We start from the raw sequence: 20,333 nt of genomic DNA, 5'->3' as shown, positions 1-20,333 counted from the left end.
TCTAACTTCCCATCAAGCTTTCACTATAGCTGTTTAAGTGATGCTGTATTGATATCTGCTGATAAATTTGAATTTCAATCGTAAATACCTGATCATCCTTTCTGAATGTGGGATAACACAATAAGCTTTAGTCACTTAGGATTATCAGCTCAATAGGGTTAGGTTAAGTGCTTAAGAAAGAAACAGACAGTCGTTTATTAATGAGGTTCTTCCAATGCAAAACATACTTAAAGCAGTAATATCTATTTTGACATCTCTGCCAAATTACAGAAAGGTAAAAGCTGTGTACATACAAATATTGGGAGAAAGGAGAGGGGTCCTCATATTCCTCTTCTGTCTCTGCTACATAATCCAGTTTTCAAAAATACATTCAAATTCTTACATCATCTGGGTAAGATGCTCGTTACTATTCCCTTTACAACCTTCCCCTCCCTGTATATTGATAATGCAATCTGTAAAGAGAGATCCCGGGCTCATGCCTAAACTGATTCACAAAGCATAATTTTTTTAGAAATAAGTCATCTCATTTATCTACCACAACTGATTGGATCTACACTGTTGGGAGCTGACAGACATGTCATGATTCATCATGTATTTCCATTTCCTAATGTTGACTCCCTGATGCTGCTCATTAGTCTGTTTCCCCAATAAGAACTATCGAGAGCCTGGGACGTCTATTTATTTAAGTTTCCTTCCTCGACTTTGGAACATGGATCACCATGTGTTCAAAATACTGACCGTGGCATTTTTTAATTGCTGATTATTTCCGGATAAATAAAACAGCAAAAGTCAGTTCAGCAATTGCTTCTGCTAAGGTCTTCAAGACCTCACACAAATACAGAGAATATGCTGGATACTTAAATGACAGATCTGACACTACAATATCAGCTTTGCTAATATGGGATATGATAACTAATAGTTTGGCTTGGCTATTATAATCACAACCCTAGAAAAAGGAGCCTTTAATAATTTCAATTTCTTTTTAGTATATCTTTCATAGTAAGCCACATTAAAAAAAGAAAGGTTAAAAAAAAAAAAAAAAAGACTTTACTTAACCAAATCTCACCCCAATGCAAAAAAAATACCATCTGAAGTTCTAAAAGATAAATACACAGTAAAAAAAACACGTAAATCAGACAATGAAACACAGATGTTAAAACCAGAATTTCAGAACTGCTATATGCTGCAGTTCCGAACAAGAGCATCATCTCACATGTCATCTTTTCCCTTTTCTTTTTTTCCTTTTTCAAAAGATGTATAGATCAGAACAGCAGTACCTTTGCATGCTACTGTGACCAAAAGAAAGATGAAGGGAAAGAAATATATGCACACTGAAGTTAATCTTCTATTATAAAATATCTGCTGATAAACACACATCCCTAAGTCACGACAGTGTGTGAATACCAGCGATAGGCAGGTTTTATGAATGTCACTTTTACAAAGCACTGCTGATTTGAGCTTCACAGTATGTTACAAAGCAAACTGTTATTTATTCCTCTACATTGTCCCTGATGTTTACTCTGTAATTCTTAGTTTGTTATGATGAGCTAGGTATATGGGCATTCTTACAAGATGATTATGTACTCCCTCAAAAATACAGCTATTGCATATGCTGTGCACACACCATAAAAAAAAAAAGAGAAGAGGAAAAATGCCTGCATATCTGACAACAAATACCATCAGTACTACAATTTCTTCTGATGTATGTGCTCTCACTAGCTCTCCACTAACCTGTCTCCTGAGCTTACGGCTTCACTTCCAATCCTTTGCAGTGGCCTTGAATTTACACTACCACAGACTCACAGTACAAGTAGACCATATAACACAGGCTTAAACTTCTGCAGTTGTAGAATTTTTAAAAAAGGGAAATTGTACATTTCATTCATCTTATTATGGACATGAACTTTTGCTCCACGTGAGTATTTTTTTCCTGAAAATATTACTAATTTCTCCGAAACAATAAAGCCATCCCTACATACCCTTACAATCATTAAATGCCTTCTGGAACTATGAGAACAAGCCTACGTTTCTTCAAGGGAGTGAAGACCATCAGATTTCTGTTTCTCATGTAAGACTGGCTAGTAAATCAGTACCGCCCCACGTCCCCACTCTCTTCACTCTGCTCCAGCTTCTCTCTCGTTTCTTTTGAAGAACATAAGGATCTGGATTACAGTTTTAAAATGCATGCTTTACACTATTATGCATTCTGGAAGGATAGCAAGCTACATAGTTTCTCAAAACAGTGAATTACAACACATGCTTAAAATTATTTTTTAAAAGGGCAAATAACTGTTGGGGTTAAGCTTTCAAAGAAAAGCACAAGAAAGGCATCCCCACAAAATGCATGCATTTTACATTCAGCATATGGAAGACACTCCTGTGTAACTGAATCAGAGCAGCAATGCAACTAGCAGGTCAATGCACAACACCAAAGCCACAGGTAATTAATTTTTCTGCAGACTGCATTTGAAGAGAGTAAGATGAACCATCAATAACCAGTCAACATCCTGACTTCTAAATTTAAAAAGAACACGGTGTGAAATTTAAAGATTTTAAGTAAAAGAAGCAAAAAAACTTCACAAATGTTCAAAAATACTATAAAATCATAATTGCCCAGAAATAGTATAGTTAACATAATCAATGAAGTACATTAAATGTCAAGGGTTTTTTTACTATTAAACTTACCTATAGGATTTCTGTCAAAAAACAAGACAGGAGCTTTCAAAATAGACTGAAACATTTTGTTGTGCAAAGTCTGACCAGAATTAACAAGAACTTGAAACACCAGAAGACTTCTTATTATGCCAAACAGTATTGTAGCCACCGTTAAACCTGAAATTAAAAAAAGACAGGGACAGAGCATGCATACAGATATGGATCTTTCACAAGGAAAAGAACTGAAAAAATAAAACTGAACTAAACCCAAATTCTGTTGACTTCTGTACATAGCAAGAATCCAAACTTAAGCCTAGGGACTCAGACTGAGCGCGGAACACAGGTATATTATATTTGTCCCTAGCTTCAGTTACTATCATATCATCAATTTAAACAATTTCTCTTTTTTTTGGTTTGAAACAACTGGTACTTTATAGAAATGCAGGAAATGTCTGTTAACCCATGAAATAAATCTGTATTAAAACCTTCTGCATAACAGCTCTCCTAAGAAATTCATTTCACAGTGCCGTGTATAATTGTGGCTTGCAGAGGTCACTGAAGATTCAACATTTGCCAGCAGGTATTAACCAAGTAATATATACATGGCTATTTAGAGACAACCTTGAGTTATTCTCAATCAGCCCAAACCACTCATGCCATTCTTCCCCTTGTAAACTACATCAGATCATTTAAATTATGTGTATTTCTTTAACACAGTATAAGATGCATCCCTTATGCCATGTGAAATAGAGCTCTTCTAGGGAACTGGTCTGCAGACTGTCTGTCTTCTGGGCACATCTCCACTTACAAGACAGGGGTGCCACAGGGCAAAAGATGGAAACAAAGAATGATGAGATTGCTGCTGCTCAGTTTGCTGTGTGTAATTTCCAATGTGGCTTCCCAAATTCCCAGTTGATGAAGGTGAACAGTGAAGGTGTTGACATTACATTTGGCAGTGCTTCCAGGCTCCAGGTGATCTACTCCAGAAACTAAGCACAGCCACAAGTCCAGATGCTCAGGCCTTGAGTTAGACCCTAACTATCAACACAAAACACTGCCTATTCTAAGCACAGGTTAAAACTGGACACAATTCAACTATAGTAACAGCAAAAGAGATTGAGGTTTTAAATTATGCGGTGTGGTTAAGTCAATCGGTTATTCCATCCTGCTTACTGCTATATCCTCCTAGCATGCAAGAAAAGGTATCACTATTTCATTTGTCTGCTTGCAGTTTATTGCCCACATTCTGCGCGGTGCTGTTTTTAAGAAAAAAGCACGTGGCTGGGATGAGAGCTTGTTTGCCTTGTTCAGACTGCTGCATTCCGGCCAGGTAAAATAAAATAACTTCTCCAAGAGCAACTGCACGTACCCAAACAGGAAAGCTGGTTCATGCAAAAACGGAACAGAAGAGGCACTAAGCAGGTGGCTGAGGCAGAGCCCATGCCTAACAGCAGTCTGTGGGAGCAATGGAAGGAGAGGGAGCACGTCCTGGGAATCCCACATTTCTGTACAACTTCACTCAGGCTTGGAAGCCACTGGAAGCTGCTGGCATGACCCTCACCAAATCAATCCCCTGAAAAGACCTAATGGCTAGGGAGAAGGGGAGGAATGAGACGTACTTTCAAGTCCTTCATCCAGTCTGTCTCACGCCAAAGGTTTTTGCTTTCCCCATTTACAAGCTTAACACGTCAGTATGAGAGAGACAAGGACTCTTTGCACACTCATGTTATAGAAAAGGTGTGGAATTGGTACCTCAGTTCTGGCCAATGGGGTTTCTCATTAACAGAAATTTTACTCTTCTAAATCTTTCTCTCATGGAAACAATAAGGACTAGGAAGGAAATACCATGGTTATTTTTTTATTTTTCCAAGCATTGAGGATCAGAAATAAAAATGTTAAATTATTTTCTACCATTTCAAAGGTTATAGAAAAAGGTAAGTTAGATTATTATGTACTTGATATGAAATGTACTATCTTTTTATAACTTTTTCAACTTCACTTACCATTTTGCGTAGGTAACTCAATGCTGTCTATTCAACTATTGCTAGTATCTCACTAAGCCAACTGAACATTTCAATATAAAGGTAACTTTTGCTGTTCTGCTATCTAAAACAAAATTTGCCTTGAAGGATAAAATTTTCCGTAATGTGGTTTAGGCTATATGGTCAGAGAAAGCCAAGTTTGCCACACTTAATCATACTGTGCAGTCCACTGGAACGGCTCATGAAATAAGACATTACACAGAGAAAATAAGAGCCAAGTTTATCTGGCTCCTAAATTGTTACTTCCTAGGCCAAGCACAATGATTTCTGTCAAACACTTACACCACGTGGATTCCCCTCAAAAAACCCAAACAAAAGATCCTCCACCTATCCTCTTACCCATACGAGATGTTTCTGAATACATTCAATGCATATTCTTCTGGTATTCCACCTGTTTTCTCAGACCTATCATTTATATCTACATCAAGAATCTACCATGCCATACAAAACTGTACATCACTAGAAGTGCTAAATAGCAGAGTCTGAGAGCATATTTCTACACATTATTTTTCTATGCCAATTTTTACTACATTTCAGAGCAGTATTTCAAGATGTTTAGATGCCTGAATACAAGGATCAATGCCCTTTTCTGGATATTCAGAAGCATATGGCTACCTATTGAAACATATTGAAATGTTTTTTAACGTCCTGCTTTGCACACCCATCTAGGATGCTTTTTCAAAACTGGTTCTTTTGCTATAGCACTTCAGAGGAATGTAGCCATGCCAAGTTTTAGAACAGTGCAGAATGAAGATCCATTCTAATCCCTCTTGCCCATCCATATAATGACTGAAGATTTAGCTCAATGACCTATTAGTATAGACAATAACCACAACCTTACGGTGACTGACTTTTTGAATGCTCAGTTCCTAGTTTATTTTCCAAAATCCAGGCGAAGCAAATTAAGCACCTGCATTCAACCTATTTTTTCTGTTAGATTTTTTTATTTTATTTATTCCAATTAATTTAGTCAGGAAGCAAGACTCAGGCTCCTGATCTGTTACAACATTACTCAGTTACTGCTAGAAACCACATTTCCCCACGTTGCTGTTGCTTTGCACCTCTCAAAACTGTTTATTATGATAGGTCAGATAATAAATAGTTCTTTAGACACACACGTGCATGTGTAATTACCTGCATAAATTCCCAAATAAAAGTTAAGGTCTAGATGTTCAGTCTCATTTGCTCCATTATTTCCATTTGTTGTGACATTCAACTTTTCTTGATGATTTGCCCTGTGGAAATGCATACAGAAGATAATGATCACCAAATCACATTCTGCAAATATTCATGAGTAGTTTAACTGTTTCTAGATTCAACTCTGTTTAAATCTTTAGTTCAAAAGATTCCATCTACTGATGTTGCCATACTCACATCATGAGTAGAAGCAATCACAGGCTACACTTCAGCGTAAAGCATAATTTTCTTCCCCACACAAAATGAGTGTAGATCAGAAAAAGATGAAGCATATTCTGAAGTTTCCTAGAACAGGTGTCCCCCCTGCCACCACCACCTATACAATACTGATTTCTAGACAAACAGCACTTGACTGAAAAGGCAGAAATGACCGACCAGTTATTATCATCAACTTACCAGTAAGAAAGCCACCAGTCCTGGAGCACATATGCCACCTTGAGTAAAAGAGGCAAATAAAAGAATCATCTTACAAATGAAAAAAAAATTAGAAAATTAAATTTCCTTGCTATTCTTTCATGTTCTCTGGGAAAACATCACATATTCAGGAAAGTATGCCATCCAGTCTTTCAAGACCAGCAGCAATTTGCAAAGCACATTAGAACCCTCTACAAAGAAAGAAGTTACCTTAAATTACCTTACATGATAGCAAACTAAAGGAAAGCAATACACTTAAGCAAACAAAATATAGTAGCTTGTCCTAATATATGTTAATTGCACATTAAAGAACACATTTTTTCAGTACCTAAATTTGCTACTAGAGATATTCCAAAATGTTTTTTGATTAACAAACTTTCTGATGTTACAAGTCCAGAAATTTGTGTTTATGGGAGATAATTACCAGAAACAGGGCTGAAGGAGGATGAGAAAAGAGAAGGAGGGAAAAACTCCTACTGCCACCCTCCTTCTGTGCCGAGAGGTGACTACAAACTTTAACAGGGTTATTTATCTCAAAATACACTCTGTTCACGTGAATTTAAAAGGTCTGGGCGGTCTACTGCAGAGATTTGATCTTGCTCAGCTATCTTTCCAACAGACTCAATTCAAGGACAAGCAAAAAAGGAAGTAACATGTCTAAATATATAGACTATTTTTTACAGCCAACACCAATAATTTCCATGAAATGAATTTAAGCTTTCTCAGCAGGAAACAGAGAAAAAGGCAGTAAGCTATCTTCACACAGCTTCCTCAGCTCACCATTTCTTTCAGTAAGTTTCAAAATAATTTTCCTTGTTTAAAAATTCTTTTACAGACCTGCTACAGTCTGCATTACACATAATATTTGCCTATCCTCTTCCTCACTTTTTTCTTCTGCTAAACAGTGACCCTCCTTCTAGCCCTTCTCATAACTTGCACTTACCAGCAGACAAGCTTTCTTTTAACACTTCTGTTAGACTCTGTCCTCTCGTACCCAGTCAATCTCTTTACCCTTCTTCAACTGGAAACCTACTGATTGTTCAGATTTGTTAAACATTAGTTTATACACCTCATGATTTTGTTCTCTATCTCCAAAAATTAGACTGGTTTATAATTTCTGTGCCATGCTGCCAGTAAACCAGTTATTTTAGTGAAGTATTAAAACCGTTGAAATAAGTACCAGTGCAAGACCTCTCAATGCTGTACCAAAACTCCATGCTGATACATAAAATTTGATGAGTATACTACAAAATTACTAAAGAACACCATGTTCCCAAACATTTTAGCTGGAATATCACAGTAACAAGCATATACTATGTTAAAAAGGAAAAAAAAAAAGAAAAGAAAAAAAAGAAAAGAAAAAAGAAAAAAGAAAAAAGAAAAAAGAAAAAAGAAAAAAGAAAAAAGAAAAAAGAAAAAAGAAAAAAGAAAAAAGAAAAAAGAAAAAAGAAAAAAGAAAAAAGAAAAAAGAAAAAAGAAAAAAGAAAAAGAAAAAGAAAAAGAAAAAGAAAAAAGAAAAAAGAAAAAAGAAAAAAGAAAAAAGAAAAAAGAAAAAAGAAAAAAGAAAAAAGAAAAAAGAAAAAAGAAAAAAGAAAAAAGAAAAAAGAAAAAAGAAAAAAGAAAAAAGAAAAAAGAAAAAAGAAAAAAGAAAAAAGAAAAAAAGAAAAAAAAGAAAAAAGGCAAGCCCAAAATACATTCAATATAACTTGTGGCTCCCGACAACTTACCTGTGCCAAAATATTCAATACTAGAAGTATAAAAATCACAAAGTAGTTTGCTCCTGCAGTGAAATATTTTCTGTAAATCTTAAAGTTTATTTTTCCCTCAGAGCGACTTTCCTCTGGCACTGCAGCCAGTGCATTTTCAGCCTGAAAAAAAAAATAGAATAAAAACCATCAACCTTGCAGTTACAGATTCAGACTAAGCCACTTGAAAGTCACGGTTCTGAATTAGCAAACAATTAAATAAGGAGAAAAAGTGATTACACATATAAAAACTTTAAATATCAGAACTATAGCTTTGATAAAAAAATTAGTCTCAGTGCAGTAATACTGAAAAATCTACTCTGCAAAACGACACTACGAGGATTTTATTTTGCATTGCATCACAGTATGTAACATGATTTCATTTACAGCCAGAAATATTTCGTCTAACTGACTGTTAAACCAGTTTTTTTCTTTCCTTATACACTACCTTCAGTCATAACAGCTCTGGAAACTAAGGCCTTGACTTGGGAAAGATTCTATTTTCAGAATGCAAGTGTGTATAACCTTTCCTTTTCAGAAAAGTATTTAAAGTAAATACTCTTCTGCAAGTATGCACCAAAATCAACCAACACAGGCCCATCGTAACAAAGTACCCATAAAGTTCTAATCACCTCCTTGTAAGTACCAACAAAGCACCTGTTAATAGAGAAAACAAGTAAAAAGACAAATGAGAAATCATATAAAGCAAATGGATGGGGGACACTGAAAGATAGAAAAGGAAAAAAATGAGACAGGCATAAAGAAGGTAAAAAAATTATTCAAATTAACAAAATTCTGATTTTTTTTTTTTACAGTATATGTGATCGAAAAAATAGTGCAAATTCAGTAGATACAGAACATTTGATTTTGTTGTCAGCAGACTTGGCTGTACAAGAGCAGTGGAATCAACAGACCTGACTCAGATGTGAAAGGAGAAATACCACCTACTCACCTATAAAAGAAGAGAAGCCTGTTTTTTTGTTTCTTCAGCCAGTCCTCCGCCTCCCCCAGCCCCCATCCAACAGCTCTAATGCTGCTAAAAAGTTTGTCACACCTTTGTGGATTTAATAGTGGAGTCACCACTGGGACATTAATAACATCAGATAAGTTTACTGCTTTGGCACATAAAACCATTCCTCCAAAAAGGTATGAAAAACACTGTAGCATTCTTTTTTTTTTTTTTTAATCACACTGCTTTTCATTATAGAAAAGAAAAAGAAATAATATATACCCATAGCATAAAAGTGACAATCATCAGGGACACAAAGGGATTACTTGTTCCATGTGTTCCATGGATGCAGAGTTAGCACAAGTCTAGCAGGGTTACAGGGCTCCTGCACTGTTTTATGCGAACGCCAACACACCAGCAGAAGGCCACCTCTGGGACAGAAACCTTACAGCTGCTTTTGCACTGTGCAGACCAAGAGATAACAAGGCACCTGGAAGTCAAGCTGGCACCATACAAAGCATTCTGTTTTCACCAACAGAAGGGCTGAGGAGAGCAATGCAGTGGTGTCCCAAGGTTACCCCCTCAGGGCCAGCTCAAGATCATGCAGGTATGTTAATGCCAGCCATGCAAATATAGATTTTGTATAAAGCCTCTGCATGCAGTTCCCACAGCTCAGGATTTCAGGGAAAGTGTTAATTTGAGTTCAGCACTGCACAAGCACACAGAACCCACCCAATACAGTGGCACTGGCCCTTTAAAGCACTGCTGTCAGGCAACAGGATGAAGGAAGCACGGTGGGGTGTCTTTGGACACCTACAGTAATGCTTCCTGTATCCAGCAGAGCTGATGCTGAACCTGAACAAACTCAGGGTTTGAGTTTGAACAGAACTGGTGGGTTTGAACAGAAGAGCACAGAGCCGTGGGATGCCTGCCCTCTGCAGCCAGGTGGCAGGACTGCCAGCCAAGCAGTGCTGGGCAGATCCACCGTGGGCGAGCTCTCATCTGCTAATGCAATCCAACAATCTCTGAAATTCAAATGCAGCAGGAAAAGCCCTTATCAAAGTTTAAGTTAAAAACCAGCCAGACAAGAATTGAGACACATCTATCATTTGAGCACTCACAGGTGGTTGTTCCACTGCTCCATCTTTCTGTGAGTGGACAGAAGAATCATGGGACCAGACAGAGGACTCTGAGAAGGTTCGGCTCCTGGCAGACTTCAGGTTGGGGGTTCCTAGAACCGACGGCTGTTCTACCTCCTCATCTTTTTTCAGAAGGGAAGCAAAGTCGATGCCAGACCTCAGGAACTCTGAATAGGTACCTTTCCCCACCATTTTACCCTACAATTAATATAAGCTTTGATTACCTTCATTATACACTTCCTGTAAAGGACAATTTTTCCTGTCTGTCCTTGCTGCCTCTGGGGTTCTGCAGTTGCTGAGTACACACCCCACTGCAGTAACTGAGCTGAAGACACTATTAGTTTCTCACTTAGAAGAGCAAAAACAAGCTCTTCACCCTCTAATCAGTCCCTTCCTGGCAGACAACCAGGCCATGGGATGACAAAAGTCCCAGTTATAGCCAGGTGAGAACTGCCTCCTTGGAGAAGCTGCAGGATGCAGCCATGCAGCTTTAGGACAAGCTGTTGAACTACATATATAACCATCAGTCTTCTTATATTACTCCAGGCTAGGGGTAAACAGCAGGTTAATTTTCTGGTCCTCACAGAGCTCTACAAGGAGCAACACAGACCATTTCCACACCTCTTACAGCTCTATCACAAACTCATTTCTAGAAAGCTACTGTAGCTTTTAGAGAGATCTGAAAACCAACATAGTTCTTAATTCACACAAAAGTGTAAGAAACAAGAATAAAAGCAAAGCATTAACATAGTCTCAAAATAAGTAAATCTCTCACAGTATATTATACATATATAAGATAAAAATCAGTATGTAAGATTACGTGTATGTATGATAAAATTCAGAAACATTTTTCAGCGAAGGTATTTAAGAAAAATCAACTTGTTTCATTAATAATTATAAATCTTTAAAAACATATATGGTCATTAGCATAAAATACATTTACAAACTAAAAATAAAACTCTTAACTTTTTTTTTTTCCATTCTTAGATTAAAAAGGATAATTAGAAAGTATATGAGATATAGAAGCATAGACACTGAAATCACTTACATCTTTTAAAATTAGAATCTGATTTGCAGCACGAAGATATTGCAACTGGTGAGTGACCAAAACAGAGATCTTCTGATGTAAGGCCTGACAAATACATCTGCAAAGAGGTGGAAAAATTAATTTAAAAATGAAGTGTCCTAAAACATTCTGACTATTTCTGGAAAGCGTCTTCTATTCAATTACACAGTGTTTAAAATAAGAAGAAAAGATGCCCATGCTCATTAGATTTATAAAAATTACACTTAACAAACATGTTCCTTATTTAACTTTGTAAGTTTTCAAGGTAGAGAAAAGGAATTTCATATTTCTGATCTGGGGTGAAATAGGAAGAAATATCTTAAGGACATTTCATTAAAATTGTCTTAAACATCCTCCTAATAAATGCACGTCACAAGCTTAATTGCAAAGAGGATATTTAACAAAAATTAAACTAACAGAAAGAGAAAGCAGGGCAACGTATTGTGGATAATTACGGAAAAATACAGCAAATGAAAATAACTTCCTTGAGATGAGTTTTCAGAGCATCTGTAACAGTGAGCCACTGAGAGTTCTAGAGACGTAAACGGTACTACTGATTTGAGCTACATCCAGGTATGTATTGAGGTAGAGGAGCGAGATCCTTCAACCATCTCTGACCTTTCCCCATGGAATCAGGGCTTACCTTCCTCTCCCGCACCTTATGTGTCTACCCTAGAGGCTCCCGCAGAAGTCTGGGATTTGGAGAGAGAAGTGAAGAAGGGACTGGGCATGCCAGAACCAGTTGGCAAGTGCAGTTCAACCCCATACAGTTTTAGCAGAAAAGATATCTGGTATCTTTTCAGCAGAGCCTTGAAAGGCCGCCAGACCCCAAAAAAACACCCCAAAAACATAGCAGTGGAGCAATGGTTTACAGTCTGCAAGCATGCTCTTCATGTACAACAGGGACAACACAGACACAGCTGAGTATCAAACACTCTCATTGCCTTCATCCCCACAGTAACACAGCAGGGAGACAAACCCTTCGAGAGGATGCCCCTTTCTCAACTACTTGCTATCTTAAGAAAACAACGAAAACTGATACTGTCTAGAACTGAAGTGTCCACTGAAGGTGTATATATTAGCACTTTCTATTTGGATCGGGAGTGCCTTTTTGAAGATTGTGTCCCAGTGGTCTCAGCTCAATCTGCTGTTGCTCATACTGTTGAGCGGCACTGGGGCCCATGAACCGGACTTCTAGATGAAACCAAGTAGGAACGCACACTTTGGTAGCACCCCTCATCAGTATTCAGCTGACAAGGAACGAAGCCTGCAGGGCCAGGCTGCAGCCTGCTCAAAGCAGAACCTTCTGAACTGCATGGAGACCTTGCCACTGTGTGTTTTTCTCCACAGATCTGCTCCTGTTGGGCTCATTTTCGCTAACATGCTAACTCCCATTTGCTAACATGACACAGGAAGGTGGCACTCACCACAAAAGAAAAACAAACACCCCCCACCCCCCACCCCCAAATTCTCCAAAAGAACACAAGCAAAACCACAGCAATCCAACAGGACAAGCTCAATGCAGAAATGCAAATAAGCAGTACGGGGAGCAAGGCGGAAAAAGAACGAGCTTAACAGCAACGATATCATATCGCTTACCGTGTTTCATGCCTTCATGTTGTATATCCAATTAAATCCCTACACAGCTTTTAACATCTGTTTTATCACTCCTACAAAGACTGTAGGAAGTAGAGTACTGTAAAATGGTTAATACTAGTACTAGTCAGCATAATTACATGCAGAAAGTACTTTATAGTGTTCCAAATAAACTGTGCAGTAAAATTAAGTTAAAAGCAACACTGTTCCTGGCAAAGTTATATGCTTGCTATGCAGCATTCAAGAAGCAACCATAAACCCATGATGTCATTCTTAGGTGGCCAAGATAACAATTAATCAAGGTATTTGCAGCAGCGTAACTATTTGAGCAGTTGCAACTATTTATACACCAAGCTCTTCATGGGAGTATTATTCTGGTGTGGTTACTGTTCACCCTCCGAGCAGTCACTGGAACAAGCCACATGGCAACTAGAGCGCCAGCTGAAGACATGCAACAAAACACAATCTTCAACAAAACCTATCCAGACAACTGGACAAAGATCAGAGAGGCTACAGGATATTTACTTGCCTAGCAGGAAAGCTGCCAAAAAAGAACGTATCAGGTATTCACCGAGAAGACATCTAGCTTTCCCTTACATAGTCCCAGAGCCTATATACCACTTTGATCACTGGATTTTCTGTGTGCCAGATATATGTCTAACAGCTTACTGGGACAAACTAGCCACTAGAAATGCAACGTCCAAAAACCTTTAAATCTTGACCCTGAGTCACGGTGAGCCCACTGCACTTTAAGTTTGCATTTGGAGGGGAGAAAAAGAAGAGGAAAAAAAGTGGGTTATCGCAGCATCAGAGCAAACCAATTAGAACTGTCAGAGCTGTCAGCACAGCATCCTGCATGATCTTGATCTCAGGAAAGAAGGCAAAAATGACCTCTGCGGAAATATAAATTTCCACTGATACATCAGGTCACTCAATTGAGAATTTCTAAAAAAAACAACAACTCTCGATTTGATGTCTATCTGGGTAGAAAGAAGCTAGCTGAATACTTTGTTGATAACAGGTGAGTAGAAAAATTGTTGTCATGATTCACTGGCATGAGCACAGGGAGGAAAAATTGCAACAAAGAGCATATACTTAGATCTATTACTGAGTTAAACAACTCACTGCTCAGATAGCTCACTAGAAAATTTTGCCATTTAAAATACCGTATCATCATGAAGCACAGAAGTTGCAAAACTAGTAAAATACTAAGTATATACTTAACGTCTGTTTCAAAACATCAAACTACTTGAGCTTTATGTTTGAAACCTTTTTTTTTTTTTTTTTTTTTTTTTTTTTTTTTTAAGTATTCTCCCATTTGACAACATCCATTCTGCAGTTTATAGTGAGCATTAAGTTTGTACGGTGCCTTGGCTGCCACAGAAGACTGAAACCAGAGTTCAAAGAGAGACTCAGCAAAACCGAATGTGATAAAAGGTCTGGCACAAAACTCTGAGACCTCACTGAATTCTTATTAGTGAAAACTTGGTATTGTCTTAGAACTGAACAAGAAAAAAAAAAAAAACAACATAAAAAGTCCCTAAGTGTTTATGTTTTTAACTAAGGCTTAGTTTCCTCGCCCATCTATTTTCAGAAATAATGCTCTGTGTAGCTGAAGAAAAGCAACCATCAGTTCTAGGTGAACCACCATCTGACAGTGTCTCCCTTTCTCACTGACGATGCAGAGAATCCAGGGAAAGCCTGCCTCAACAGGGGACATACCTGGTCCAAGGGCTCAGACGTCTGCTAGAGTACGTCCAGAACTGTCACCACCTTTTTACTTTTTGTTTAAAACCCCACAAAGTTCACCTTCGTTGTGCTTCTCCGTTACTCTCTCGAAGGGCATACGCTGTTAGACTGTGGGCACATTTAATGCATGACAGCAGGACGAACTACTGCACAAAATGCAGTGGCCATTGCTACATTTATTAAATACACAAGCACACACAGACACAAAATAAATCCACAAATCGTTTTTCTTCCCTTATCTTTTAAGTGAGAAATAGTGTTCTCTCTTCCCCCCGCACCGTTGACACCCAAATGTTGTTGCTGGGCTACACTGGAGTCCGAAGCTAGTCTACATTTTTTGGAAGAGCACAAAATTGAAACATTATTCCAGTTGAGACCTTACATGTGCAAAACACAATAGGAGGATTACTTTACCTGTACTGCCAGATACAGTACTGGTCATAAATCCCAGGGTGTAGTTTCCTTAACAAGAGCATGACATTGCTGACTCATACTGGATTTGTGATCTACTGCAATCTGCACCTCCTTTTCCATAAAACTGCCACACTACTGATCCCTGCTCATTGTATGTTCATGGAGTCAACACTTGGCACTTATCCCCACTGCGTGCACCTAATAATTCACATCTTATAACCAAAACTTTCCAAATCCTTGTCCATCTCCAGAACTGCCTGAAGCATTGCCTGGTTTTCTATCACTTGAAAATGTAGCATCAATAACCTTCATTCATCATCAGGAATACCAGACTTAGGATAGAGCTCTCCAGAAATTTCACTCTTCCAATTCAACAAAAACAAACAAACAAACAGTATTTTAAGTTAACAAGCCTAAATAACAATATACTATCTCCCACTTAAAAAAAACATTGCACTTTGACAGCAAACTTCTATATGATTAAAAAGAAATTAGCTTGGGCTTTGATACTGCAGAGCATGGAGCAAAAGACACTTAGAGGGGGACCTACAACAACACGCTGCTCCTCTATGCAAAGGCAATGTCTTGGTGCTTTTGGGCATACAAATCCTAATTTTTCTTCCTTCCCTATCAGGTTTTCTTTTCTTTGAGACAAGTTGTTCTTGAAAAAGATTAAAGTTTTTATCTCCAAGAACCAGCTTTCTTTTACCTCTCCTTTGCCATCAGTTCAATTCTTCCTGACCTTTTTCTGCAATTACGAATGACACCTTTGCTACAAAACCATGCCTGCTCCCTTCCCTCTATTCCAGAGGAACGCTCAGTTACCTCAGATGGCTATGGGGAGACTTTGTCTTTCAGGACACTTGGTCAAATTGCCAGGTGACTCTCTGGTCAGCCTCAACATGCGATTATCCTGTGACCCACTGCCCATTTACTTGTCCCTTGAGTTCCTACAGGAGGCCTTCGCCTAGTGCCAAAGTGCTCCATCTCAATAGATGCTGAAGTTCATTAGTGTGTTGTGATAAATGCCATGATTTCTTCTGCAGCTTTTATCTAGTTCCAGAGGCAAAACAGAGAGAAAAGACAAATGACCATACATTCAAACCAGCTTCCTGCTTTAAAAAAAAAAAAAAAAAAAAAAAGAGTTGCAGAATTCTGTTTGATAGTAGGAATGATACACCTGTGCATACCACTCCCAAGTATTATCACAACTTTAGGTCTGATTTTAAAAGATTCCCAAACTGTCCTGCATCTCTGTCTACTCTCACAAGCACAGAGGAGGAACAGAAAGAAATTAGGCTGATCATCAACTGAGACTGGCACACAGCTCCTGTCATTGGAAAACACACAAGGGAAGAACAATATGTAGAGAAGAGCATCTGTCTCAATAGACTGGTGGAATACAAACCTCACTCTTTAAAATACCATTTCTGAGTCAGTATCACTGATGGGACATAATTTAATTTCTATCCAAAGGTGATCTGAAACCATATAATCTATAGAAATATGTTTACAAAGATGCACAGGGAGAGCAGGAAATTTCTTGGGATCCAAGCATGACCGAATGATTTTCTTCGAACATCACAGGCTATTCCAAACTTCGTCATACAAGGAATTGTGCTACCATATCTGTATGGCTGTCCCTCATTTCAAAAATAGACTCCTCAAAATATCATGTTCCTTAAAGCTAATAAAAAGCTATTTTCATATATATATAAAAATATATGCATATTTTCATACACACACACAAATATATACAAAAACATAGAACTATACTGGTGCCCCCGCACTGGGAAAAGGCTGAAGCATGCCTACTGTTCACTATCACAAGAACTCACAGAAAAAGAGGCTACAAATAACACAAATATAGGGAATCTCCAGTTTATACTTTACTAGGCCCCAAGGAATCTGATCAGGAGAGAGGAATTAATTAGAAAACTGGCTTTATCTGCTCCATCATTCACAGAACAACTTGTCTGTATTATGGAGAAATTCTTGAGACACAATCCCTTAATAATATCGTGGACTGTTTTCCCCTCTGGAGCTGTTCTACTCGCATTCTTTGTCATTTCAGAAGTATTTATATATTTTAAACTGTTTAGTGCAGTAGCTGAACAGAATGAGGAGAAGCAACAAATGTAATGAACCAGCCATTCACAGACTGTAGCTTCAGTGAATTACTAGGAACATACCTATCTTTAGATGTAAAGACATAGACTGGACACTTCTAAAAAAATTAAACATTACTATAAAATTACAAGGAATAAAAAAAAAAAGAGTGAGTGAACTGAACAATATCCATTTCAGATTCTCATTAAATAACCCCCTGTTTCTTCCATCTTGCCCATTGTTTTATGCCTCGCGGTTTGGACTCCTGGGGGCAGCTTGTATGAAGTGGTGCCTCAGACATTCCTCAGCACCATGTTCTAAGAAATCATTCTTGCCCAAGTGCTCTCTCCTCCACATTTCTAGCGCTATTCAGGAAGCATTAAAGGACATGCCCTGCCTTGTTATTCAAGGCGAGCTACTGAACATAACACTCTCCTCACTACCCCCATCACCTTTTATAGCTGCCATGAAGGCCTCGGAAGGCAACTTCTGTTTGTAAAAAAGCCTTCCCCTAAGATCTTGAACAGGGCAGCATTGCTCAGTTTTCCTTGCCACTACTACTCCACCCAGTCCATTTTCTCCACAAAATGCTTTCATTCTACTTTTATCTGTTTCGTTCAAACTGATCTAGAGTTGGGGAGGAAAAGTAAATGAAAGTAAAAGAACCCCAGATAGTTTTCTGAGTTTCAAATTTTCTGAGATAATCTCCTTACTCCTCCTCACCTCCACACATTTATCAGCTAAACATATGCTGCACTTGCAGAGCAATAGGTCTCTAGCTCCTTTACGGTTCTGCACATATAAAAATCCAGACTTCCAGTTTTGTAGCAAGATGTAGACGTTCCCAACGTCACAGCTCACATAAAACATAGAATTGAAGAGGCAACCTGACCTCCTTTGCAAGGCACTACTCTACTCTCCTGTTGTCCTCTTTGTGAAAAAACCTTAAGACTTAAGGGAGAGACAGGTTGACAGCTCAGGGGGGTGCACTTTCAGAACTCAGACACTGATACAGTCAGATGCTGGAGTTGTAGAGCGATCCTGTACAGAAACAGAGAAGCGGCAGCTAAAGCCTAAATAGCTTCAACAGACATTAAAGGAATCTGATAAGAGTAAGTGAACTACAGAAGTAATGATCTCCATCTATCAGTCGTGGCAGGTGAAAATGATCCTGCACAGAATAACGCACATAAAGCCTATGCATCATAAAATTCTTACTCCATACTGGTTGATGGAAACAAACAGTAGCTATCTGAAGAAATCAACAAAATAAAACAAAATGTTGATGGGGTTTCAAAGGGATCTCCAGATTTAAAACTGCAAACATCAATAGGATGCATAATTTTCAAATTTAGATACTAAAAGCTTTCCTGTATGGGGAAAATGAACATGCATGCAATGCTAGTCAAAGCAAATTCTACAACCATTTCTGCAAGGCAAGTTTTTATGACTGTCTAGGGGTGGAGAGGAGGGAACAGCTGTAAAACCAAATTAATTCATGTATTTGGAATGTAGAATTCAAAGGATGTAAGTATGCTCAAGAAAACGCTCTCATTTAAGGCTTCAACTAAAGCCCACTTAATTCAGTCAATGGAAGTTTTTCCTTCTACTTCTAATAAAGTCTACATCATACCTTTTGATAGCAAGAGGAGCAGGCTACGAAGAAGAAAGGACGAAACACTGGCTGGGAATAACTGGATTATTCTCATACTCATTATATGATGTAGATTAGCCAGTTTGAAAGAAGAGAGAGATGGAGAAGAGGAAATTTACCGAGAAGGGAACCTGACTTTTAATGAACACTGTCCTATTTCTTCAGGAATAAGGGAAAGTCCAACAGCTCTCCCTTTCATAGTAAGCTTATACATTCTCTTTTCCTCTATTTCTGCTCTCCACAGTCTACTCTGCAGACCATGGTTCCCCGTTTCACCTACCTGAGAGAAATTTCAACCATTCAAGAACCAAAATGAAAAATCACTCAAGAACTTGAGAGTTCTGTCCTTTTCTTTAGCCACTTAATTTAAGTGCTTACACACACTTAATTCTTAAATGTAAATAAAGCTGCAGCAAACAACAAACTGATTTAAAATCCCACCCCACGCTATTCTTCACTAAGTACTAATATTCATAAAACCCAATACTCATGTATGAAATCTGACATTTTCCTCAAGAAAATGGCATATATTCCCTCAAGAAGAATTCTAATTAAAATATCTTCAAAACAGACTTTTACAGGGCTTTTAAAAATAAAGAACAAAATGACAGACACACACAGGAAAAAAACCTATACACCTTCCAAATACATAAAATAGAGGAAAAATAAATGCAGAAAGTGAATGCATTCAGTTTTATGAAGAGATCCACCTCCCCAAAAATGCTTTCTCAAGTTTTTCTATAAGGAATCAGAAGATAAAAATTGTATTTTAAATGAAAATAGAGCAATAACATACTTTTCAAACAAATGTCTTCCAACTTCAGCATCTACTGCACTCAGTGGATCATCCAAAAGATAGATGTCTGCATCTTGATACACAGCTCTACAACATTTAAAGAGAAGTCAGTATCACAAAGTCTTAAACTTGTCTACTTCAGTCACTGTGGGCTGACAATTTGTAAGTTTTAGAAACAGCAAAAACACTAGCCTGGCCAGATTTACACGGGCCTTCTGTCCCCCACTCAGCGTAGCTCCACGATCTCCTATTACTGTCAGGTCACCATTTGCTAATAATTCCAAGTCCTGTGAACGTGAAAGAACAGATAGCAAGGTTTTACTGTTTTTTTCTTAATCAATTTAAGACCGACAAAGCTGCTTCAACATAACATTTTCTTATTTGAAAAGTATTAACATACCGTCTCACGTTAAAATACAAGGATTCATACTAAATGAAATATCCGCAGTTACTTTATGACATTCTTTACCTTCAGTAGAAGATAAATAAGAAACCAGGAAAAATAAGTGAGATCTTAAAAGTTCACTTTTTCTACAGCTTTGCCGGACTGAAGTGCACTAATATGCTTAGTGTTACATGGAATATTTGCTGGTAACTCAGAAAATCAAACTAAAAATTATGAAGTATAACAGTAAATTAATTATATTTACTAGAACAAAATGAGCTGTCACAATAAATAAAACTGAACTAACTATTATTAGTAAATCATCCTCCACTTGCCAATGTCCCCAAGAACTACATTAGTTTTATTCTTACTGCAGTGTATCCAAGAGAAATAACCACAACACTCACCACACAAATTTTGTTA

General features: G+C 37.8%; 1 protein-coding gene across 4 annotated transcripts in view; it reads right to left on the bottom strand.

Annotated features, from left to right (window-relative positions):
• Nucleotides 1-20,333, bottom strand: part of ABCC4 (ATP binding cassette subfamily C member 4 (PEL blood group)) — a 161,062-nt gene that overhangs the window by 99,538 nt on the left and 41,191 nt on the right. For all 4 annotated transcript variants that reach the window (XM_068425444.1, XM_068425445.1, XM_068425447.1 and 1 more), the window contains 8 exons: nt 19,718-19,812; nt 19,526-19,612; nt 11,190-11,286; nt 10,124-10,339; nt 8,036-8,176; nt 6,291-6,328; nt 5,832-5,932; nt 2,686-2,832 (listed from right to left, as the gene is read on the bottom strand). In XM_068425444.1, the coding sequence (XP_068281545.1) occupies nt 2,686-2,832; nt 5,832-5,932; nt 6,291-6,328; nt 8,036-8,176; nt 10,124-10,339; nt 11,190-11,286; nt 19,526-19,612; nt 19,718-19,812 (922 nt within the window). The remainder of the gene's footprint in view (nt 1-2,685; nt 2,833-5,831; nt 5,933-6,290; nt 6,329-8,035; nt 8,177-10,123; nt 10,340-11,189; nt 11,287-19,525; nt 19,613-19,717; nt 19,813-20,333) is intronic.

Source organism: Nyctibius grandis, chromosome 2 (assembly GCF_013368605.1).
Source record: "Nyctibius grandis isolate bNycGra1 chromosome 2, bNycGra1.pri, whole genome shotgun sequence".
NCBI classification, from domain to species: domain Eukaryota; kingdom Metazoa; phylum Chordata; class Aves; order Nyctibiiformes; family Nyctibiidae; genus Nyctibius; species Nyctibius grandis.
Note: the sequence above shows the minus strand (reverse complement) of the source record. Positions and strands in the feature narration are given on the sequence as shown.